Source organism: Drechmeria coniospora, chromosome 03 (genome assembly GCF_001625195.1).
Source record: "Drechmeria coniospora strain ARSEF 6962 chromosome 03, whole genome shotgun sequence".
Taxonomy (NCBI): Eukaryota; Fungi; Ascomycota; class Sordariomycetes; order Hypocreales; family Ophiocordycipitaceae; genus Drechmeria; species Drechmeria coniospora.
This window is the reverse complement of record NC_054391.1, coordinates 5,198,980-5,221,813: the sequence shown is the minus strand read 5'-3', so window position 1 is coordinate 5,221,813 and position 22,834 is coordinate 5,198,980. Positions and strand designations below refer to the sequence as shown.

At 56.9% G+C, this 22,834-nt stretch overlaps 8 protein-coding genes across 8 annotated transcripts; 5 read left to right on the top strand and 3 right to left on the bottom strand.

The window, feature by feature from the left end:
- Positions 1 to 310: 310 nt before the first annotated feature.
- Positions 311 to 1,299, bottom strand: DCS_07130 (60S ribosomal protein L8; the record flags this gene model as incomplete). The annotated part of the gene is made up of 4 exons (XM_040804416.1): positions 311 to 511; positions 572 to 1,081; positions 1,143 to 1,217; positions 1,288 to 1,299. 4 exons carry the CDS (start codon positions 1,297 to 1,299, stop codon positions 311 to 313), a joined length of 798 nt encoding a protein of 265 aa, XP_040654520.1.
- Positions 1,300 to 2,451: 1,152 nt separating this feature from the next.
- On the top strand, positions 2,452 to 3,609 carry DCS_07129 (putative NCS6 Protein with role in invasive growth; the record flags this gene model as incomplete). Its single annotated transcript, XM_040804415.1, has 1 exon — positions 2,452 to 3,609. One exon carries the CDS (start codon positions 2,452 to 2,454, stop codon positions 3,607 to 3,609), a length of 1,158 nt encoding a protein of 385 aa, XP_040654519.1.
- Positions 3,610 to 4,073: 464 nt separating this feature from the next.
- On the bottom strand, positions 4,074 to 4,579 carry DCS_07128 (uncharacterized protein; the record flags this gene model as incomplete). The annotated part of the gene is made up of 5 exons (XM_040804414.1): positions 4,074 to 4,094; positions 4,151 to 4,245; positions 4,319 to 4,322; positions 4,381 to 4,473; positions 4,532 to 4,579. The coding sequence occupies 5 exons, from the start codon at positions 4,577 to 4,579 to the stop codon at positions 4,074 to 4,076; spliced, it is 261 nt and encodes an 86-aa protein (XP_040654518.1).
- A 678-nt stretch (positions 4,580 to 5,257) lies between these two features.
- Positions 5,258 to 8,573, top strand: DCS_07127 (Acyl-CoA N-acyltransferase; the record flags this gene model as incomplete). The annotated part of the gene is made up of 3 exons (XM_040804413.1): positions 5,258 to 5,852; positions 5,914 to 5,961; positions 6,016 to 8,573. The coding sequence occupies 3 exons, from the start codon at positions 5,258 to 5,260 to the stop codon at positions 8,571 to 8,573; spliced, it is 3,201 nt and encodes a 1,066-aa protein (XP_040654517.1).
- A 1,779-nt stretch (positions 8,574 to 10,352) lies between these two features.
- Positions 10,353 to 12,230, top strand: DCS_07126 (epsin-like protein ent1 2; the record flags this gene model as incomplete). Its single annotated transcript, XM_040804412.1, has 4 exons — positions 10,353 to 10,425; positions 10,490 to 10,559; positions 10,622 to 10,842; positions 10,900 to 12,230. The coding sequence occupies 4 exons, from the start codon at positions 10,353 to 10,355 to the stop codon at positions 12,228 to 12,230; spliced, it is 1,695 nt and encodes a 564-aa protein (XP_040654516.1).
- Positions 12,231 to 12,907: 677 nt separating this feature from the next.
- DCS_07125 (uncharacterized protein) lies at positions 12,908 to 13,642 on the bottom strand (the record flags this gene model as incomplete). The annotated part of the gene is made up of 2 exons (XM_040804411.1): positions 12,908 to 13,354; positions 13,421 to 13,642. 2 exons carry the CDS (start codon positions 13,640 to 13,642, stop codon positions 12,908 to 12,910), a joined length of 669 nt encoding a protein of 222 aa, XP_040654515.1.
- A 1,237-nt stretch (positions 13,643 to 14,879) lies between these two features.
- On the top strand, positions 14,880 to 20,908 carry DCS_07124 (Nuclear protein 96; the record flags this gene model as incomplete). The annotated part of the gene is made up of 3 exons (XM_040804410.1): positions 14,880 to 14,991; positions 15,075 to 20,731; positions 20,798 to 20,908. The coding sequence occupies 3 exons, from the start codon at positions 14,880 to 14,882 to the stop codon at positions 20,906 to 20,908; spliced, it is 5,880 nt and encodes a 1,959-aa protein (XP_040654514.1).
- A 450-nt stretch (positions 20,909 to 21,358) lies between these two features.
- DCS_07123 (uncharacterized protein) lies at positions 21,359 to 22,037 on the top strand (the record flags this gene model as incomplete). Its single annotated transcript, XM_040804409.1, has 2 exons — positions 21,359 to 21,448; positions 21,501 to 22,037. 2 exons carry the CDS (start codon positions 21,359 to 21,361, stop codon positions 22,035 to 22,037), a joined length of 627 nt encoding a protein of 208 aa, XP_040654513.1.
- Positions 22,038 to 22,834: the final 797 nt, after the last annotated feature.

The window sequence follows — 22,834 nt, the reverse complement described above, 5'->3', positions numbered from 1 at the left end:
CGGAAAATATGCACATAAACTCGCCTGCGCACCGTCGTGCCGTGCCTATCAAATTCTCGCCTTGTGCTGATACGTAGCAGGATGTAAAGCGCACGCAAGCAAAACGCATGCACCATGGATCTGACAACCGCATCGCTCACTCATCGACATCAGCGGCACCGGGACGTCTACAACAGACAAGAGTTGTCGTGCGAGGAAGCGGCATACACAGGGTGTCGCTAAAATTTCAATTCATTTTTCCATGCCCTGAAAACGCAACACCTTGAACGCGAAACCCCAATGCATCATGGATATTAGACAAGTTGTAGATTTAGATCTTGGTGGCAGCCTCCAGAGCCTTCTGCTTCTTCACGATCCGCATCTGCGCCTTGGCACCCATGATGCCACCGCCCCACTGTCGTCGGACGGAGTCGTGCTTCTCCATGAAGCCATCCTTGATGGCGGACACGAGCTTGGAAAGCTCCGTCTTGTCCTCGGATCGGACCTCGGTCAGAGCCAGAACGGCAGCCGTCTACTCCCCGTTAGCATTGCGCTTGCCGTCCAAGTCGAAAAGGCGCCGAGTTTTGCTCACCTTCTTGTGAACAACGGTTCCCAGACGGGCCTTGCCCTTGACGATGGCGTAAGGGACTCCCATCTTCTTGCAGAGAGAAGGCAGAAAGACGACGAGCTCGATGGGGTCGACGTCATTGGGGATGAGGACGAGGGAAGCCTTCTTGTTCTCGATGAGGCCGACGACGTGGTTCAGGCCGTACTTGACCGCGTAGGGCTTCTTGCTGACATCCTCCTTCTTCTTGCCGTCCTTGACGGCCGTGGCCTCCTTCAGGAGACGCTCCTTCTTCTCCGACTTGGTCTCCGGGCGGTACTTGTTGAGGAGCTTGAAGGCTTGAGCGGCCGTGTTGCGGTCGAGGACGTGCTGGAACTGGGCCAGGGAAGGAGGGACCTTGAGGCGCATGTGGAGGATTTTCCTCTGGCGCTGAAGGCGGACATACTCGGGCCACTTAACCATGCGAGACAGGTTGCGGCTGGGCTGAATGTCCTGGCCGATGCCGAAGTTTCGGGGGCGCTTCTCGATGAGAGGGTTCTGCGCGGACCTCCGTCAGCTCATGCGACACCGACTATGGTTTTCGGGGCTTTGTACGAACCTTGGGAGCCTTCTTCGAGCCGGCCTTTCCCTGAGGGAAAGGGGCCGGGGCCACCTTCTTTCCAGTCTTGGGAGGCTGTCATTGAGAAAAGAAGACATCAGCGAGTTGCTCGAGCTAACGGTCTTCTCTGAACTCTAGTGAGAACACGACGCGGCATTTCAGCACGCCATCGCGACTCCAGCCAATTCATCACCAAGTCACGACGGACGAGGCGGAAGTTCCAACACGTCGCGAGCGACGATTGATTGCGCTCATGTCCAATTGCACTTTCGCACAGTCGACTTGTGGTATGTGGCTGCTAGAGAACAGTCGTCATCAAGAAGAACTTACCATCTTTTCCTTGGGCGGCAGTGCTCGGTCGTGAGGAGCAGAAGTCGTTGATGCCGAAGTGGGTGGTGCGAAGAGGAACAACGGAAAAGTCGATTTCTGGTCGTGGGTGAAAAATTAGGGCTCATGTGCCACACTCAGCTCAACCCACAGTGGCGCAGCATCGTTACTGTGGCTCATATTTCGTTACGTCACGTGATTCTCCGTCACTGTTCACCTTCGGTACTAACGGAAGTACAAGCAAGCATTACTGTACTGTACGTAAGTACTGTACGTAAGTACTGTACGTACAGTACATAAGTACTGTACGTAAGTACTGTACGTACAGTACATAAGTACTTACATAAGTAAGTAATTACTCCAAACTCCGTACTGTAATCAATTACTTGAACATTTACAAACTCCGTGCATGTAAGTACTCCTATTATTACTCCGTGCAAACGAGTACAGTACTTGAACCAAGTACCCCGTAATTAAGTACATGTACGGAGTACAGTACACCTACTCCGTACTAAGTACATGTAATTCTCCGTACCGCAGAGCTTTGCACCAAAGTACTTACTTACTTAGGTACAACGCATTGTACTCCGTAAGTACGGAGTACTGTACATACGGAGTACATACTTAAGTATGGAGTACAACTACAGTAAGTATCCGCACTACTCCGTAGTGGATTCAAATACTGGACTTAGTACAATTGAGACGTCTTGGCCGTATTACTCCGTACCTATTAGTACTTACTCATTCTAGTCCTCGACATGTCGTGACGCTACCTTCGCCAGGAAAACGATCAAAACGAAGAAGTACTTGCACGATAGCAAGGTCCTGATCGCAAACATTTCCGTCTCGTTTCGTATGAAAAAGCGATAAATCAGATTTCAAGGCCAAATCCTTCCGTCGAGGCACTGCAGCGCATCAGAGCGATTCGTCGCGCAACCTTTGCAGGCCTGCTCTGCCTCCTTTTCTTGCCAACCATTTCACAATGCCACCCACGACTTGCAGCCGGTGTCAGACCAACAAGGCAGTTGTCAAGAGACCGAAAAATCATGACAAACTATGCCGAGACTGTTTTATTTCGGTTTTCGAACTCGAGGTTCATCACACCATCATCTCATCCAAGCTGTTCTACCCAGGCGAACGAGTGGCGATAGGAGCATCCGGCGGCAAAGATTCCACCGTCTTGGCGTCAGTACTCAAGACACTGAACGAACGCCACAAGTACCAGCTGGAACTCGTTCTGCTAAGTATAGACGAGGGCATCAAAGGGTATCGAGACGACTCCCTCGAAACGGTTAAGCGGAATGCGACTCAGTATGACATGCCGCTAAAAATCGTCGGATACGATGAGCTCTATGGCTGGACCATGGACCAGGTCGTGGAAACCATTGGGAAAAAAAGAAACTGCACCTACTGTGGCGTGTTTCGTCGACAGGCTCTCGATCGAGGCGCCAATATGCTCGGCATCAAGCACGTTGTCACGGGACACAATGCTGATGATGTAGCCGAGACGGTCCTGATGAACCTCCTCCGAGGCGACGTACCTCGCTTGTCGCGTTGTACTAGCATCGTGACGGGAAGTTCGTCTAGCGAGGTGAAGAGGAGCAAACCGCTCAAGTACGCATACGAAAAGGAGATTGTTCTCTACGCTCACCACAAGAAATTGGACTACTTCAGTACTGAATGCATATACAGCCCAGAAGCGTTCAGAGGAACGGCGAGGACCTTGATAAAAAGCCTGGAGAGGGTTCGGCCCAGTTCCATACTGGACATTGTCAGAAGTGGTGAAGATATGGCCAGGCTGACACCAGACAAGGGGCAGCGCTCGTGTGATTGCGATGAAGGCGAGGGGATGGGAGGCTGCGGGTCTGCCGATGGGCGTTCGTCGGGCGGCGAAATGGCTCAGATGGAGGCCGCATTCAAGAACCAGCCGAAAGTCGAGAGCCTTGAGAAGGAAATTACGTCAAACGGCAAGCCAAAGGACGATGGTTCTGTTAAGCTCCCTGTTCGGACTCGGAGGCGAGACGAGCAGACGCTTGGTCACTGCGTCAAGTGCGGGTACATGTCGAGCCAACTCATGTGCCAAGCATGCATGCTCTTGGAAGGGTTAAACAAGAACAGGGCAGATATCCCTATTCTATAACCATAGTCCAATCTCTTACCACGTTCCTTTCCACTTCTGTAGACATAGGGTCGCACTTGAAACTGCACGTTCGTGCGGCGTCCAGGGGTCATGGCTCCAAAACCCTCACTTGGAAAGCATCGGCTCAGTGAAAATAGTACGCATCTGGCACCTTCCAATTTGATCTACACATTGTGATTACAGTTGCCATAGCCTAGATTCTCCCTTGATAACTGCTCGACAACGTTCATTGACCCTAGCTCTTCCCCCCAAAAGCGCATGGCCTGGCGTGTACGCCCAGCATATCCGGGGAGTTTGTCACAATCACATGACTGCAGACTGAATACCAATGGATACTTTTAACAACAAAACGCTGCTGCATTGGTAATATTCGGCTTCCCCAAACTCCGTCCAGGGGTATCCATTTGTCCCCGAGCATTTAATGGCCATGTATCGCAGCACTCGGTAATCTTGTCGGTTGTAAGTTAGGAGAATCGTTTTTCCATCTACACAGATCATGAGCATTGGGAATCATTGCATCGGCCGTTTCTGGATCGCTTACTCTCCAACCATTGCTTAGCTCAAATCCCAATGGTGCTTCGGGAAGATTGGTCTGCCCTCGCAGCGTTCCGGTAAGCCGGCGGTCGCGCTCCATCACTGGGGTAACCAGTCAGTATTTCTTGCAGTTTTCTCGGTAAAATATTTCTCTTGGTGATGGAAGTTGCCTTACTTTGCTGCAACAGTAGTTAGCAATCACCGCGATATGTGTCAAGGACAACGGAGAAGACAAACCCTATCCCATTGATCCAGGGAGTATCGCGGGCGCTTGCCCTCGTTTCGCCACTTCTTGACGGCAGCAAGGCCGGTACCCGTCACGCCAAACATCTAGAAACCATCAGACCTTGCCTTGTCCATGGCTGGGGAGTCTTCTGGATGCACAAACGGTAATCATGATGGCGTAGGGAAGCAACGCCTCGAATGGGACCGGCATTGCTGCGTTGCGCTGCTCGAGCAGGCTTGGATGGCTGATTATTTCGTAACTAATGTCTTTCGACAAAGGCCTCCTTACTCGTAGGCCTCGTGTGAAATGGCGGTGCGTCGTCGTTCTGTGCACTCGAAATGCTGTTCTCGAAATGTAGCTTGCGGCAATCGGTTGTCTCGACATCACTGATTGGTCGATGCCTGAGGCCTGAACAGTCAACACCCTGGTCGGCGTACCGTGAGAATAAATTTCTCCCGCACTGTTTCACAACCGCTACGCTGCTGGGCGGCTTACGAAGCATCTACGAGGCAGCAACGTTTGCTGCCTCACACGCACTGTAGCGACCAGCTTCCCGCGACTGACCAACTGGTGACAGACGCAGACGCGACCGACTCCACGTTATCTGGGGCTTCGCAACCAAAACCAACTGCTGTGCACGTCTCATCCTCTTGTTTCCTCGCATCCGAGCAGAAGGTGAGTCTTGTTGCTTTTTTTTCTTGCGCAAAGTGACCTGTCTGATGCGCAGGAATCACAGCATTGTACCTCGTCGCCCGAAAACCGCGTTCGCTGCTTCACCATGCTCGGAACTTGATAACGTATATCGATCTGCGCCACACTCGTTTATACCGACATGCCCGAACTGGAGCCGGCTGTCTGCTCAAATTGTTCTCCGAAGCAGGTGTAACCATGTCCAGTGCACAGGCGATGGAGGAGGAGCTGCAGCAGAGTGTCTTGCGCGCCGAGGACGCCGAGTTTGATACTGTGTACAGCGCTGCTGGTAGTAGTACGAGGTCGAATGCACGACGTGCAAGGAGCGCCTCTCGACAAGATTATGGCGACGACGATGAAGTTCTCAGCGACCGAGATGCCTCTGGCGAGGAGCTGGATCAGGATGCCTCTGGCGAAGAAGACAACGATCTTCTTGCTCGACAAATCATAGTTGGCAGTGCCGCACCGGACCGCGATGAGGATGACGAAGAAATCGACGAGGATGCAGAAGGAGAAGAGGACTTGGACGAAGGTGTCGGCGCGGTGAAGATTAGACCAGGAGAATCCGACAACGACGAAGATGCCGAGAGCGACGTCTCCGACCTGCCGAGCGCCGCCGAAGAAGAATCCGACGATGACGAAGCCATGTGGGATGAGGCCGACGGCGCCGACGAGGATGAGGAGTCAGACGCAGCCCTACCGAACACGTGCATATTCTGCAAGCAAGACGAGGAGAATGATCCCAGTGAGGACTTTGAAGCATTTCTCGCTTGCTCTCGCTGCAGCGACAACGGTACGGATCAGCCAGCAGTCGCAATAGACAATAGTGAACAATAATGGGCTAACATCAGCAGCGCATCAACAATGTGCCCGTGACGCCATCTCCTTGACGGAGGAGAATAGTGAGTGCCTTGTTGAACTTTGCCAGTGCCCCTCAACTAACAAACATGCCGCAGACGCTCAATCGTGGAAATGCCCTGATTGTTTGACAGCAGAACTGGAGCCGGACGATGATGATGTCGATCAGGCCGACGAAACGAAAGAAACCCCCAGCGTCCAGCGGTCCTCGTCACGGCGCTCAGACACTGCCAAGTTGTCAAGTGAGAAGATGAGCACAGACGGTCGCTCCGATTCAAACGACAGAGACCTGGATCGTGGCAGCACCGAAAGTTTTCGTGCACGGCGAAAGAGGAAGTCATCCTATACCGAGCCAGACGAGGAGGGCTCAGGTCCCGTGCGAAAGCGTCGACGAAACGTTTCCAATGACGCCACCGTTGACGATGGCGGAATCGCCGACCAGTCGACCGAGCTGGCGAGGCCAAGGACACTGCGGCTAAAAGTCATGGCGGCCGCTCCGATTCCTGTCACTGTCGTCAAGCACTCGCGCACCTCGCTGGTCATCAAGATTCAAGTACGACCAGGTAATCTGAAGGAAATTCTGTCGCGCCGACGGCGTCACAAGAAACACCCCGGTGGTGCCGGCACGGTTGGTGTCAATCTTGGCAGCACCCCTGGTGGGATATCAAGGCCAGCTGTGCCCCCCCGCTTGACGCCTGCTCGCCCAACGACTGCACCTGCGCCCACTCCTCTCAGCGCACTTCCGACTCCATTCACCTCGGACTTGTACTCCCAGCCTTTCTATTCCTTCTTCGACAAGGAGACGGACGATGCCAAGGGCAAACCGTACGGCGGCATCTTGTCCGAAATCGAGGCAGACACATCCAAGACGCTCCCTATGCCGGATGACCGCAAGAGATTCGACCAGGCAAAGCAGAAGGCAGAAGACGAATGGCGAACTCGGATCATGCAGATGCAGGGGGAGACCGAAACGCCGCTGCGGAAGCACAAGAAAAACAACGACAACGTCAGCCAGATCGAGTGCATCGAGTTTGGAGGATGGGAGATTGACACGTGGTATGCGGCACCCTACCCGGCCGAATACAGCCGAAACCGAGTCCTCTACATCTGCGAGTTTTGCCTCAAGTACATGAACTCGGACTACGTTGCTTGGAGGCACAAGCTCAAGTGCCCGACGAAGCATCCGCCTGGCGACGAGATCTACCGGCATGGGTCGGTGTCGATCTTCGAAGTGGACGGACGCAAGCACCCCGTCTACTGCCAAAACCTGTGCCTCTTGGCGAAGCTTTTCCTCGGCTCCAAAACGCTATACTACGACGTGGAGCCGTTCTTGTTCTATATACTGTGCGAATATGACGAGTGCGGATATCATTTCGTCGGCTACTTTTCGAAAGAGAAGCGAGCGAGCAGCCAGAACAATGTGTCGTGCATCCTCACGTTGCCGATTCATCAGCGAAAGGGTTACGGAAATCTGCTCATCGACTTTTCCTATCTCCTTACCAAAGTCGAGCAGAAGACGGGCTCGCCCGAGAAGCCGCTATCCGACATGGGCCTCGTGTCCTATCGCAACTACTGGCGTCTGGAAATGTGCCAGTACTTTTTGAAATTTGCGGAGCGGAAACGGCTGCAGACGACGGGACTCAGCGTGAAGCAAATATCGGACGACACGGGCATGACGGCTGATGATGTCGTTTCCGCTCTCGAAGGACTTCGCGCCTTGGTTCGAGACCCCCAAACGCAGTTGTACGCATTCCGCGTGGACCTGGACTACTGCAGGCAGTATGTGGCGAAATGGGAGTCGAAAGGCTACGTCACGTTGAAGCCAGAGGCTCTGGCATGGACGCCGTACGTCATGGGGCGAAGTAACGCGGTCAACTTTGAGCTTGGCCCGCCAATCAGCACGATTGCGCCTCGAGAAGAGGACGAGGTCAAGGTGCAGGAGGGTGACGACACCGTCGGCCCCGAGCCCAATCCTTTGCCCAACAGCACGAGCGTGGCGGCAAGCCAGCAGGGGTCCGACGTACCCGGCGAGGATGACGTCCCGGCGGATGAGGCAGCAGAGGCTGCCGTGGCGGGGAAAAAGGAAGCGCTCGAGAATAAGGAGAACGCGGAGCCGCAAGACCAAGACATGGAGGACGCGCCTGCGGAGATGGAGATGTGGGCGATGCCGTACAAGGGCATACCGCCGACGCGGTTCGAGGTCTTCCCACCAATCACGACGAGTCGACGCGCAGAACGATCAAGGCTCAGCGTGGCTCGTCCGAGCGCCCCTCGGCCGCCCTCGAGCGTTGCACGGTTGAAACGGCCGGAAGGAAGCAGCCGGCGTTCGGCGGCGAGCCGTGCCAGGAGCGGTTCCTCGCGACGGAAGACCGGGGGCACCGGGCGCGGGCCTGGCCGGTGGCCCAAGGGAACGAAGAAGTCCGACTACGGCAATGCTGCCAGCGGACCCGGCCTACCACCGGGATGGCTCGAGCGGCAGTCGCTACTGAAAGGCGACGGAGAGGGTAGAAGCTGCGACGTGGAGAATGCCGAAGCAACCGATCAGCCGGTCAAGGACGAGGTTCAAATTGTCGTGGCGAGCGGCACGACATTGAACGGACCGGCGGCCGTCTTGTCAGCCGGAATGGACATGGACGCCGAAGGAGAAGACGAGTGAGACGACCATCCTTTCAGCCAGATTAATAGGCCTTGGTGGGTGAGGCTTAGGGACCTGCTTCCCGGCGCACGGCGCAGAGCAGCGCTATTTGACACGATACTTTATACCTCGGGGCGCTGCAGCCTTGATTATCTTGGCATTGTTGAGCATTATGCAATCTAGATTCTTGGAACCAAGGAAGCTACCTGTTGATGGACTTGAGACCTGGCCTTGCTTTGCCACATTGCAGTATGCGTGCCTTTGCCGACACTTGGGATGTTGCACTTGAGAATCTATGGAGATGGAGATGTTCACTGGACTGTGAGGGCGAACATTACTCCAGTACACATGAAAGCATTACGCCGTTGATTCAGGTATATGCAGCGCAAAATGCTCTTGCGGCCCTCCCTGTGCTGGTCTGCCGAGATGGCGGTGACGCCTTGGCTAGCTGGCCGCCTCCATTACTGTTTGTCACACGTAGAGCTGCGTGACGAAGCAAAGGAGCCTTCAGCTTCACGGGCCGGGCCATGCATACGAACCTTTTTGAGAGGACTGGAGATTGGAAGGGGACGATAGCCTAGTTTACACGTACGCGTAGATATTCAGGCTATCTGTGATTCATTACTACATCGTCCACCTCTGCATGCTCGTCAAATGGCCATCGTAGTGCTCAGGGTATTCAGATCGTGACACAAGCTCGGTGTATTTTATACCTGGCCAGACGGGTATTTACTAGGCTTACTTACAACTACCTAGGTAGGTATGTTCAAGGACGGAGTCCTGTACGGAGTAGTAATAATTACCTGAGCAGTAATGCACCTTCAACACGACATGTCCTGGAACATGTAATTACTTGTAGCTAACTACTATTACCTGGCAGGTAGGTTGTAGGTACTACGGGACAGATGTGCTAATGCCTAAGTACAGCATAGGAGTAAAAGTACTGTAAATAGAAGTGCTGCAAATGGTACGGAGTAATATACTTATATAGGACTCCGTAGATGTACTTACTGTGCTTAGATGTAGTTGTACTCTGGACGGAGTAATTGCTTGTGTTGATTACTCCGTATCAAGTACAGGTACTCCGTACGGTGTACTGATTGAATTTCGTAGGGGTGGTGCCCGTGCACCTGCCTATTGGGTGCCGAGCCCCGTGAACTCGTTGGGGATCCAATTTAATGCCTTGAGTTGCTGACTAAGTTCTGTGCGACGTCCTCACCGAACTCCATACTGTACACAGTACGCTGGAGGTGCACTAGTAACCAGGCAGTGCAGTACCTAATTACGACACTGACGACAACTAAGAGTAAGTAATGCCGTCACATGGGGGGGCTACGTATACGCAACCTTGGCAAATCCCTACCTCCACCGCCGTGCTCAAGCTGACGACGTCCATCTCAACGCTTCAATCCGCACGTTACACCCGGTCATCTCAAACACTGGCTCACCTCCACGGTCCAGCAGTGATTCTGGCGACCGATTTGATCTTGCTTCCTTGACCGCACATTCTCACCCTCCGCACCATCATCCCTGGCTCCCATCTCGACGGCAACAACCATCCGACGAGGTGACTCTCGATCGTTGGATTCTCCTCGAGCAACGACGTTCCGTCGGCGTTACTGTACCGGCATCGTTCACTACAGGCTGTCCGAGTTCGCTGAAGTATTGCCGTTTGCCTGGTTGCCTCAACCGTCGCCATCTGCGCCATTTCCATCGGCACTTGCAGAGGGTGCCTGGGTCGCAACTCCGGCGGCGTACGACATCGACTTTCGCAGTTGAAGTCAACCACAGTCGCCCATCATGTCGAAGGTGATGCGAAGCGTCAAAAATGTGACCAAGGGGTACTCTTCTGCCCAGGTAAAAGCCCGTGAAGGTGAGTGCTCCGCGCCATGTCGAATCGACGAGCCTCACCTCGTGCCACTAACTTCGCCTGCCAGCCACGAGCAATGAGAACTGGGGCCCCTCGTCGAGTCAGTTGTCCGAATTAGCACAGATGACATTCAACACGTACGTCGTGCCAGTTCATGTTGCTCGAAATGAAAACGCTGACAAAAAGGACCAACGTGTAGAGCCGGAGAGTTCCACGATGTCATGGATATCGTTGATCGAAGGTTGAATGACAAAGGAAAGAACTGGCGTCACGTGCTGAAGGCTTGCAAAGTGCTGGATTATTGCTTGCATTCCGGCTCCGAGATGGTTGTGACGTGGGCGCGGCAGAACATCTACATCATCAAGACGCTCCGCGAATTTCAGTACATTGACGAGGATGGCCGCGATGTTGGCCAGAACGGTACAGTGCCTTCCCCGCGGTACCGAGACTGCAATCGTCTTGCTGATGCCCAGACAGTGCGGGTTGCTGCGAAAGAGCTCACATCCCTCATCCTCGACGAAGAACGACTCCGGGCCGAACGAAGCAATACGAAGTCGTGGCGGTCACGGGTGACTGGCCTGGAGGACTACGCACCCCAGTCCCCCGAAGCGGCGCCGCCGCGACGCCCTCGCGATAGACAGACGACGAATGATGAAGAGGATGCCGAGTATCGTCTGGCCCTCGAAGCGAGCAAGTACCAGGAGGAAGAGGACAGGAAGAAGCGGCAGGGACTGCAGAATGATGACGTCGACGATGACCTGGCCAAAGCCATCAAGCTTAGCAAGGAAGAGGAGGAGAGGAGGCGTCGCGAGGAGACCAACGCGACGTCTCTGTTCGACGACGGACCTGTGCAGACGCCACAGCCGCAGCACACCGGCTTCAACCAAGGATATCAACAGGGCAACCCCGTCGATTTCTTCGCCAACCCCATCGACCAGAACCAACTGCAGACGCAGCCGACGGGGTACATGCCCGGCGCGTACACGGGATTCCAGCAGCCGCAGCCGACGGGCTTTCAACCCGGCTACAACAATGCCTTTGCCGTGCAGCCAGGAGTGGGCGTGGACCCCTACGGCCAGCAGCAACAGAACATGCTGGCCTTCCAACCGCAGCCGACGGGCTTCAATCCCTACGCGCAGCAGCAGCAGCAGCAGCAGCAGCCACAAATCCAGCCGCCGCTTCCTTCCGAACCTGTCCTCCAGCCAGGCAGCAACAATCCGTGGGCGACGAACAAGGGTCAACAGCAGCAGTCCTTGGCCCCTACGCCCACGGGTTCCAACAATCCGTTTGCCCAGTTCGGCCGCCCTCAGTCGGCGAAGCCGGCGACGTCCAACCTTGGCTCGCTGCCGGAGCAGAAGACGCTATCGACCTTCAACCAGCAGCCGCAGCAGCAGCCGCAGCAGCAGCCGCAGCTCCAACAGCAGAAGCCGGGCCTCGGTCGGCACCAGTCGTTCAACACGCCTCAGAATGGTATGAGCGAGTACGAATCCAAGTTGAACTCGCTACTCGCCACGGGCGATGGCATGGATACGTACGGCAACACGGGAGACCTTCGCATCCCGGCCCAGCACACGGCTCCGGGAACGTTTGCCAACAGCGCCGGGTCGGGCGTCCAGAGGCTCGCGCAAGATGCGACGGGTGCCAACCCCTTCATGCGGCAGCAGTACACGGGCATGCCCAACGTCAGCTACGGGAGTCAAGTTTCCAACGCGACTGGACCTGCTGGGATGAACGGCCAGGGAGGCAACCCATTCGGGACCCAACGGCCACCGCAGCATCCGCAGAGCAACGACTTGATTCAGTTCTGATCCGCGCTGCTGGGCCGGCCGGTGCCGCGTGCGAGGTGTGAAAAGGCGAAGAAGATTGTACGGTGTCTCACGTTGTCAAGTGGACTTCATTCAGGAATGGGGGCGGGATTTTGTTTCCATGTCGCCATCGGGATTACGAATTCTTTGCACGCGGGTCAGCGACCTTAGGCTATCTAAAGTGGCGCCTTCCGCATGAAAAACCTAGATTTGATTCATCTTGATGAAGCATCTTCAACGGCATCCATTCGTGGCCGTGACAGCTGTGTGCATTGCTCCCAACGTGCAGGCCAGGATGCTTTCCGTTCTTAATCCAAACACGGCTCTGTCGTCATGCGCCCAAACGTCCCGACATTTTTCAAGGCACGGCGCAGGGCAGCCTTTGCCTCCTCGCCGGTCGCCGTCATCCCTCCGGAGGTAACGCGGTCGAACGGCATCACAGGCCATGGCGCCCGCTCTCGACCCTGACAAGCCCCGGCTGGTCGCACGACGAGTGGCAATCAGCGTTGTTGCATGATGCCGGACGCCGTGAGCGGTGGCGCGCCATGGACGCGTGTACGAATCGGCCGGACCGGAGGGGGCGATCGACGAGTGGCGATCCTTGTCCAGCGGTGCATTTCTGCGCAGGGGAACCCCACGACGTGAAATTGAAGGGCCTTCTCGGCCACGTCGCCGAAGAATTACCCGGCCTCTTCCATCATCTGGATGAACTCATCAAGATTGACGCCGCCTTTCCCCTCATGGTCGAGGTGCTCGATCATGCTTTGAATCTCTTCATCCGACATTGGCCGGTCGTCTTTGATGTCTTGGGCCAAGTGTCGCATGTCGTCGAAGGAGATGATGCCGTCCCCGTCGTAGTCGAACATGTTGAACACCTTGGCAGCCTCCTCGCGGGGGTCTCTGCCGGCGATGAGCTTCGCGGCGCACTGCCTGAAGGGGTCGAGGTAGATGTATAATCGATTGACGGGGCAGCTGTGAGGATCTTGCCAGTCCGGCGGTACGGAGCCGTACGTCTCGAGCTCCCTGAAGTAGTCTGGTTTCGCCAGCTCGAAGCCAAGGGCGGCCAAGGAGTGTTTGAACTCGTAACTGTTGAGCCATCCCTTTTTCTTCATGTCCATCAAGTCGAACTACGATGCAGGGATGAGCGGCACGGCCGGATAGTCACCTGTGGTTGGAGCTGGGCAGGGACTTACCACTTCATCGATGTGGTCTCGGTCTTCATCCGCGATCACCCCGTACTCTTCGTTGGCGGACGCTTGGTGGGCTGGAGGTTGCCGCTGCGGCCGCGCCGGCGGCAGCTGCTGATGCTGCTGCGTCTGTGGTTGATGCTGTTGTTGCGGCTGCTGGTTTGGGTTCCCTGCGATTGATGCGATTGAGCGCGCAGGATATGGCCGTGGGGTTGTGTGCGGGTTCATCTTCAACAGGTGTAGTATCCAAGGGTCTTCTATGAAAAAAAGTAACCGAGAAACTGGCAGAGTTGGCCCCAACCGGTGTGACGAAGGCGTGAAGTCGGCAACTGGCCCAGCTCAAGGCGCGCAAATTCGTCTGGAGTCACGTGAAACGATTTGAAAGGGGGGTTGGTATATTTCTTACGGGTTGACGTGCGATCGTTTGCGGTGGTATGTATTCTGGGAATACCTATGCGGTGTGTACTTACGCACGAAGCAGAAGGTGACGTTGGGCGGACGAAGTGCGACGCGCGAGGCCGACGCGCGCGACGTTCTGGCCTGTCTTGTGGCTGTTGGGCGAAAAGTACAGTAATACAATACTAACATTACGGCGAGTACAGAGTACTGTACGGAGTACGCATTACATGGACTGCCATGTAGTACATGTACTAGTAGTACGTGTACTGTATAAGTAGGTGTACAAGTACTGTAACAATAATTGGACCTTCACGCCAGGTACCCGCCTTGGCCATTTGCAGTGCTCACTGCGCAAGCTTGCTGCCTCAGGTGACTCGGAGCTCTGTACTTGTGGGCCTTGGGTAGGGTTGGGCCAATCAAGAGCGTGGACCTTGAGCCTGAACAGGACGGCACTACGGCTAATTAGTACTTATGTAAGACAACAGACAGAACCTGCCACCGATTGCTAGCGGCCGTACCCGTAGGTGTACCCCCAATGTCCACACGTACTGTAGGTACTAGAAGTACTTGCAACTACGCCCGTGTTACGTCCCCTGCTTGACGAGACGAGCCCAGCTCGAAAATACTTGCTTTCATTTCACGACTTCGCACACCAAGCGTACTTGGCTGACGGCGCGCCACCCACTTCATCGCCATCACCAGCCCCGAGCCCTCGTGGCACGCACTTCATCCCTCCTTGCCTCTTTCCTTACGCCCTTTGTTTTCATCTCCATCGACTTCACCAAGCATCGTGCCCTGCTGTGGCCTCGCAGAGCTTCGTTGCTGCCCCTCGCCCCTCGCCCCGTCGAGGCATTCGCGACGCGGCCGCCACGAAAGCTGACCTCCTGTCGAGTCGATTCCGGCACACGCATGTGCATTATCGTCGATAAATAGTCCGTCGAGGCTAGTCGAGCACGAAGCGAGTCCTTGCGAATCCCCGTCGACGACTTACGCGGACCGCTGCGTACGCTCGTGACCAGGGACTTTCTCTCCCCGAGTCTCGCATCCCGCAGGTGCCCCCGGCAGCATGTCGTTTGGCAGCGGCGGGTTTGGGGGCTTCGGCTCCAACAATAATCAGCCATCCGGTGGATTTGGTGGTTTCGGCGCGAACAGCAACACAGCCAACACGACGACGTCAGGTGAGTTCACCGAGCGAACCCTTGCTGTCGTGTCGTGTCGTGCCCCGTCGTATCGTACCGTGCACTGACATGCATCCCTTCAGCTTTTGGAGCTACCAACACGGGCGGCTTCGGTCAGGGTGCCAACGCAGGTGGTTTTGGTCAAGCCGCCAACACGGGTGGCACCATGTTTGGGGCCGCGGCGAATACGGCAGCTGGCGGCTTCGGAGGCAAGCCAGCCTTCGGCGCCGCCAACACGACCGGTGGATTGTTCGGCTCACCCGTGAGCAACAACAATGCCGGAACGTCTGCCTTTGGAGGCTTCGGCGGCACCGCCAACACCTCATCCCCGTTCGGAGCCGGCACGGCGGCCGCCAACACGACCGGTGGCGGGCTCTTCGGTGGCAACAACGCCAACAAGACGGGGTTCGGGACCACGGCCACCGCGGGAACGTCACTATTCGGCGGCGGTAACACGAACACCACCGGCGGCTTCGGCACCGGCGGCTTCGGTGCCGCCAACAACCCTGGCCTCGGAGGTGGTGTGGGCGACCCCCCGGGCACCAACACCACCCCGTTCCAGGCATTCACCGAGAAGGAACCGACGAGCAACCAGACGAACTCGTACCAGAACGTGCTGTTTCAGGATCCCTATAAGAAGTGGTCGTCTGACGAGCTACGGCTGACAGATTACGTCCAAGGACGCCGCCACGGCAATGCCAGCGGAGCTGGCGCCTTTGGCGTCGGCTCCAATTTTGGAGGCGGCTTCGGCGCAAGCAATCAGTCGACGACAACCGGCTTCGGCGCCGCAACGACCACCAACACCACCGGTGGGCTCTTTGGAACAGGCAACACCGCCAACACGACCGCCTTTGGCCAGACGGGCACCGGCGGATTCGGTGCTGCCAACACCCAAGCCAACGCCGCCGGCGGCCTGTTCGGTGCCAGCAAGCCTAGCGGAGGACTTTTTGGAACCAGCGCAACTCAGCAAACCGGAGGTGGTTTGTTCGGAGGCAACGCTGCTGCCGGTGGTTTTGGAGCTGCAACGAACACCACCGGTGCCTTCGGTGCTGCCGCCAACACCAACACCGGTGGCGGTCTTTTCGGCGCGAGCAACCAAGCCAATAAACCTCAAGGATCTGGCTTCAGCTTCGGGAATACAGCCGCGGCAAACACCAACGCCACGGCATTCGGCAACACGGGAGCTGGCTTTGGCGCCGCAAACACCAACACGGCTGGTGGCGGGCTCTTCGGCAACACGAACAACACACTGGCTACCGGCGGCGGTCTCTTTGGCAATGCTCAGCAGCAGCAAGCGCAGCAGCAAAACACGGGCGGCGCCTTCGGAGCCGGCTTCGGCGCCCAGAACCAGACCCAGCAGACCGGAGGCCTCTTCGGCGGCAACCAGCAGAAGCCTGCAACTGGGGGCTTGTTTGGCGCGAGCACCACCACCACCGGCGGCGGGCTCTTCGGTACCGCCAACAACCAGCAACAGAACGCAACTGGATTTGGCGCCAACACCGCCGCCGCCGGCGGTGGCCTCTTCGGCGCCGCAAAACCCAACACCGGCGGCGGTCTTTTCGGCAACACGAATACGGCGCAGACAGCCACCGCTGGAGGCGGTGGACTGTTCGGAAGCCTGGGTGCAAGCAACCAGACCCAGCAGGCAACCGGTTCCTCCCTGTTCGGAGCGGCCAACAGCACGCAGCAAAAGCCGGGCGGCCTCTTCGGCTCGACGAACCAGGTCGCCGGCTCCGGCCTGTTTGGCGGACAGAACAACCAGACGCAAGGGAGCTCGCTCTTCGGCGGTACCAATCAGCAGCAGGTGCAGAACCCCGGACTCGGCGGGTCTCTGCTAGGTACTTCGCAGCAGGGAAGCAATGCCCCTCAGGGCCTGACGGCAAACCTCAACGATGTCTCCGCCTACGGAAGCCCTTCTCTCTTCGCGGGCATCGGCGGCAACGAGGTCACCAATCCCGGCCCGCTCGCAACGTCCGTCATCGGCAACTCGAAACCTCGCAGGAGCTCCATCCTGCCCATGTACAAGCTCGCACCCGCGGCCGCCTCTCGCTTCGGAACCCCCCAGAAGAGGGGCTTCGGCTTCTCGTACGGCGCCTACGGCACCCCTGGTGCCAGTCCCGCGAGCAGCATCTCAAGCACCCCTGGCGGCCTCGGCCGCAGCCTTCTCGGCTCCAGCGCCTCCGGTTCATTGAGCAAGAGCATGTCCACGAACAACCTTCGCCGAAGCTTCAACACCGAGGACAGCATCCTCGCCCCTGGAGCCTTCTCCACCAACTCTAGTTCTCGCTGGTTTGGAAGCATTGGGTCTAAGAAGCTCGTCATCAACAGGGAAATCAGGAGTGATCTCTTTTCCACCCCCCAGAAGGAGAAGAACGCATCGGATGGCGGCCCGAGCACCCGCAAGCTGACGAAGCGAGTCAGCTTCGACACGAGCAACGTCGATGGGGAGGAAAGCGCGCCTGTTCGCGGCGCGCTGCCTGCACCACCAGAGGACTCGCCAAGCTCCCACGTTGAAGACGAGGGCGCCACCCGCCAAGGGCGCTTGTCGATCGGAACGAACGGCTCGAAAACGCCCGAGATGGAGCAGGTCAAGGGCAACGAGCTGGCCATCGTCCACGAGGAGGACAACTCTTCCACACCCGAGCCGCCCAAGGCCACCGGCTTCGACAATGTGCCTGGCGACTACTGGATGAAACCGAGCAAGGAGGAGCTGCTTGGCATGAACCGAATGCAGCGACAGAGGATCGACAGCTTTACCGTCGGTCGCGACCACGTCGGCTCCATCACCTTCAAGGTTCCCGTGGACATCAGCAACATCGAGGTCGAGGAGATTTGCGGAAGCATCGTTCAGCTTGAGCCTCGGTCCGCCACCGTCTACCCGGTGCAGGCGAAGAAACCGCCGGTTGGTAAAGGCCTCAACGTGCCGGCGAGGATTTCGTTGGAGCAGTCATGGCCGCGCGGCGGGCGCGACAAGCGTGTCACGAGCGACCCCAAGCGCTTCAACAAGCACGTCGAGAGGCTGAAGCGAATCCCCGACACGACGTTTGAGACGTACGACAAAGGCACCGGCGTTTGGACCTTCTCCGTCGAGCACTTCACAACCTACGGCCTCGATGATTCCGACGACGAGTCCGACTCGGAGCTGCCTCCGCCGGCGCCGGATGCCGGCTTGGCTGCTCCTCCACCTCGGTTCATGCCGCTTGACGTGTCTGCCGACACACCCATCGACGACGACACTTTCGACTTTCGAGAGCACAAGAGCGTCCCCGGTGCCTTTGACGAGCACCAAGAAATTTACGGCGAAGAAGCCGGCAAGCAGTCTTTTTTAGGGGTTAGCTCCGCGGATTCGGCGCCCAACAATGTCACGTTGTCTCTCGACGAGTACGACGACGAGATGGACGACGGATATGACATGTCCGAGGACGAAGATATGACGAGATCTTCGATCGGACGGCATCATGCCGCGGAGCAAGATGACACCTCGTCGGAGAGCGAGCTCGAGGCGAAGAGAGGCACGCCAGGCGGCATTCTCCGAGCCAGGATGCGAGCCGTCAAGGACTCGGCCGGACCGATGCAGCTGGAGGTGGCCGACGGCGACGACTGGATGGAGATGCTCCGGAAGACCGCAAGTCCTGTGAAGAGAGATCGTCAGCTCCTTCGAGAGTTAAACGAGTCGCCTTCGAAGCTGATGGACCAGCTCGCCACCTTCGACGATGCCGAGTACGACGGTCGCAAATCGTCTGCCTGGGCGAAGAGCATGCTGAAGAACGACAGAGCTGGAGGCATGGCCGCGAGCACGCGGCTGGTCATGGACAAGGGACGCGGATTTGCCACGAGCATCGACCTGATGAACTCGCTGTTCGAGAAGCCCAAGCCGTCGAGGCGGCTCCAGCCGACCGCAACGTCCGGCAAGGGATTCCCCCAGTGGCCATACGAGCGGCAAGACAAGACCCTCACGGTCGAGGAGGCGGAGCGGGCGTTTCACGATGGCTCGCGCCCAACCTGGGGCCCGGACGAGACGCTGGTGGTGACCAGATCGCTTGACTTGGATCAAGCCGGCATGCCGCTGCGCGATAGATCCGGAATTCTGACCTTTCAGCAATCCGGGATCCAGACGGAAACGCAGGACATTCGGCTGGCCAGGTTCTCCACCGAGTCGTCCAAGAAGTTCCTTCGCAGCCAAGACCGCGTAACGGAGATCGAACTCGTCGACAGCGTGCCCATGGCGGTTCTGCGCGCGGCAAGCCTTCAGGACGTGTTCCATCATCAGGACATGAACGACCCGGCAAATGTGCACGAAAAGCGAGTCTGGGAATTGGCAAGCATCCTGTTCGACGCCGGACGGGAGGATGAGCTGGGACGAAAGGCCAGACTGTCGCAGTTTTGGACCGAGCTCGTCGAATCGGCGTCCAGCACCAACATTGGACTTGCCGGCACGAGCGAGGAAAAGGCGGTGGCATGTCTCGCGGGACACCGAATCACCGAGGCCTGCAAGCACCTCCTGGACGGCAAGAATTTTCGACTCGGAACTTTAGTGCCGCTAATCGGTACCAGCGATGCCGCCAAGGAGGAGATGAAGGAGCAGCTGAAGGCGTGGCACGACGCGAAGATGCTCTCCGAGTTTTCCGAGAGCATCCGCACCATCTACGAGCTCTTGAGCGGAAACGTATGCGTCTGCGACGGCATGAAGGGCGTTCCGGTCGAAGATCGGATGGAATCATTCGTCATTTCCAAAAAGTTTGGCCTCGACTGGAGACAGTCGTTTGGCATGCGTCTTTGGTACGCCATCGCGCACCGAGACAGTGTCGCTGCGGCTGTGTCTATGTTCGGCGAGGACATAGCCCAGGACAAGGAGGGCCTTCCACGGCCGTGGTACACAGAGCAAGGCATTGTACCTCTGTGGAACGACGGCGAGGCGGAGCAGCGCGAGGATTTGCTGTGGGGGCTGCTCAAGTTGTACGCGGACGACAAGGCCGATCTCGAGGCCGTTCTTCGTCCCGAAAACAGTCGGCTGTCCCCTCTAGACGCTCGACTCTCGTGGCAACTAGGCGTCGCGTTGGTCTCCACAGGCAATGTTTCCTTCGGACCCGAGGGTGCCGACAAGGCCGACGCGGCAACGCTGGCCTACGCCGCCCAGCTGACGTATACGGGCGATTGGCTTGAGGCTATCTTCGTGCTGCTGCATCTGCGCGACGCTTCATCGCGGACTCGGACGATCCAAGAGCACCTCTGCCGACACGCAGGGTTGATCGGCCCCGAGTCTGGTCCGACGTTCAGCATGCTCATCGAGAGGTTTCGCATCCCGGCGACGTGGTTGTGGGAAGCACTGGCATTGTACATGCGCAGCGTCAAGAAGGACGCGTCTGCTGAAGTCCACTGCCTGCTCCAGGCCGGGTCCTTCGTGGAGGCGCACCGAGTGCTGGTCCATAAAGTGGCGCCGCAGGCCATCATCGAGCGCGACTACGCTACGCTCTCGGCGCTGCTGTCGCAATTCGAGGGGCGTCAAGGCACCATCGCGGAATGGGCGCTCGGTGGCGAGATGTACAGCATGTTCCTCCACCTGCTGCAGCACCGCAGCCGGGGTGAGAATGCGCCGTCTGGTTTGCTCGAAAGGTTACTGGCGGGACTCAACGCCATGAACGAGCGGATGGGGGATTCGGAGATTACTCGATACGCAGCCGTGTCGGAGATGGCGGACGAAACGGCGAAAGAAATACTGAAGTATACGAAGAAGAAGCAGGTACGTTGTTGTCCCATCTTGAGGGTCGAAAGAGTATTCTGCAGACGCTAACTTGGCTCCATCTAGGATATGGAACTTCGGTGCCGAATCCTGCACCTACCGTTGACGCAGGACAGGTTGCTTGCTTACTCGGTTGACCTTGGCCTCGACCGATACCGCGAGGTCATGTCTCACTGAGTGGCGAGTGGGTGGGAGGAAGATATGCCGAGACAGAGGGAGGGGCAAGTAGTTGGGAATTCGTTGGGTCGTCGGCTGGAATATAAAAAACTCTTGGAGGGAACGAATTGTCGATGACTTGGCCGGGACGACGAGCAGGTAGTTCACGGCCGGCCTGGGGTAAGCCCCAACAAGACGGTAGTGGCAGGGCTGTAGTGCAGTCAGTATGTAGTAATCAGTCGACCAGGTGTGGTCATGAATGATTATTTGAGTGCCAATTCTACGGATTAATCTGCATGTTATTTTCTTGTCGTTTTCCCTCATTTGGGCGTTGATAAGATCGGAGGTTGTGGTTGGAAGGTAACCTGAAGCTGTGGATCCGAGACAGTTCAATCTCAACCTCACACCTCACCTGATTCTCATCACTTTCTCGATATCCGTCCATCCGTCAGCGTCGTAACTCGCACGCCTATGGGGTTCTCCTTCGGCCATAGAGACAGTGAGAGGGAGAAAAGAGATGTCGAAGCCGAAAAACTGGCCAGAGGGATTGCCATATCTAAAGTCGCCACTCCACGGTCAAGACGTCTCAACGGTGCAGCTCAAAACCCTCCAGGCTAAACCAGGGTCCTCGTCGATTCCCATAGTGCCCATCTCATCCACAGCCGCACCGTCGGCCAAGGTCAAGATTCAAGCGATTCGAGACTCGTCCCATCCGGCGAATGGACAGTACGGCTTGTTCGCGGCCCAATGCCTCCCGGCGGGTTCATTCATCCTCGCTTACCTAGGTCGCGTACACGCGGGCGCCTCCTCCTCGTCGGAGAGCGACTACGACCTCTGGCTGGACAAGGAGGCCGATGTAGCTGTGGACGCTGCTCGGGAGGGCAATGAGGGTCGGTTCGTCAATGACTACCGCGGGATCGGGCACCGGGCCAATGCCGTCTTCGGACCAGCCTACTGCGAGCGCTGGGGCGAGCTTTGCGTCGGCCTCTGGGTTGTCGGCGGGAAGAAGGTTGGCAAGGGCATCAAGAAGGGGGAGGAGATCCTCGTAAGCTACGGAAAGGGGTTCTGGAAAGAGAGGATGGGAGACGTCGCAGACGAATATCAGGATGCCGATGCCAATGTCAACGCCGACGCGGACGCCAACGGATGATAGAACGCCGTTTCGTTTATACAGCAGCCTTGTCCTGCAACTACAACACTCTTCCTCCGTTTACCAGCTCTCTCCTTGCAAATCTTCCTTGAATAATACGCCGCTGTTGTGTCGGCATAGGAGAGCCCAGAAGCAACTCATTTACTCGGCAGCCGCCAATGCAAACATCAGTGTACAAGCACCGAAGCAGTGCACCAAACCTCCTGCTCACATCGTACTAGCTGATCTCTCCTCCCCCCCCCTTTGTCATATCCGTACCACCACATCTATCATATCTGAATACAACTCGTACACGCTCTATTCATATACGCAGAATTTTCTTTCCACCTAGCTTCCCCGGTTTCTATCTCTCTCACGCACGCGCATAAGCCAATCTCGCCTCCCAAATTCCGCAATAGAGACTGAGTTGAGTTTATAACTACCAAAACCACTCGTACTAGAGCTCTATAATCAACCTGGACTACTTTGCTTCATGCGGAAACTCGTTGCATTCAACACTATCCACCCTATCACAGGCAGCACAGCCACGACAGCCAGGTTGAAGAACAGAGAACAGTGCTGTACATTGCAAACAGGAGGTAGCAAGCCAAAGAAAAGATGCTCACGACAACATACAGTTGCCTCGTTTCTCTCTCTCCTTCTCATCATCCTCCACTCCTCTCTCCCCTCTCCTTCCTCTCTCCTCTCCCTCTTCTCGCTCTCCTCCAACGCTCCTCCCACTCCTCCCGCTCTCCTCGCTCTCCTCCCACGCCCCTCGCTCTCCTCCAACGCTCCTCGTTCTCCTCCCACTCTCCTCC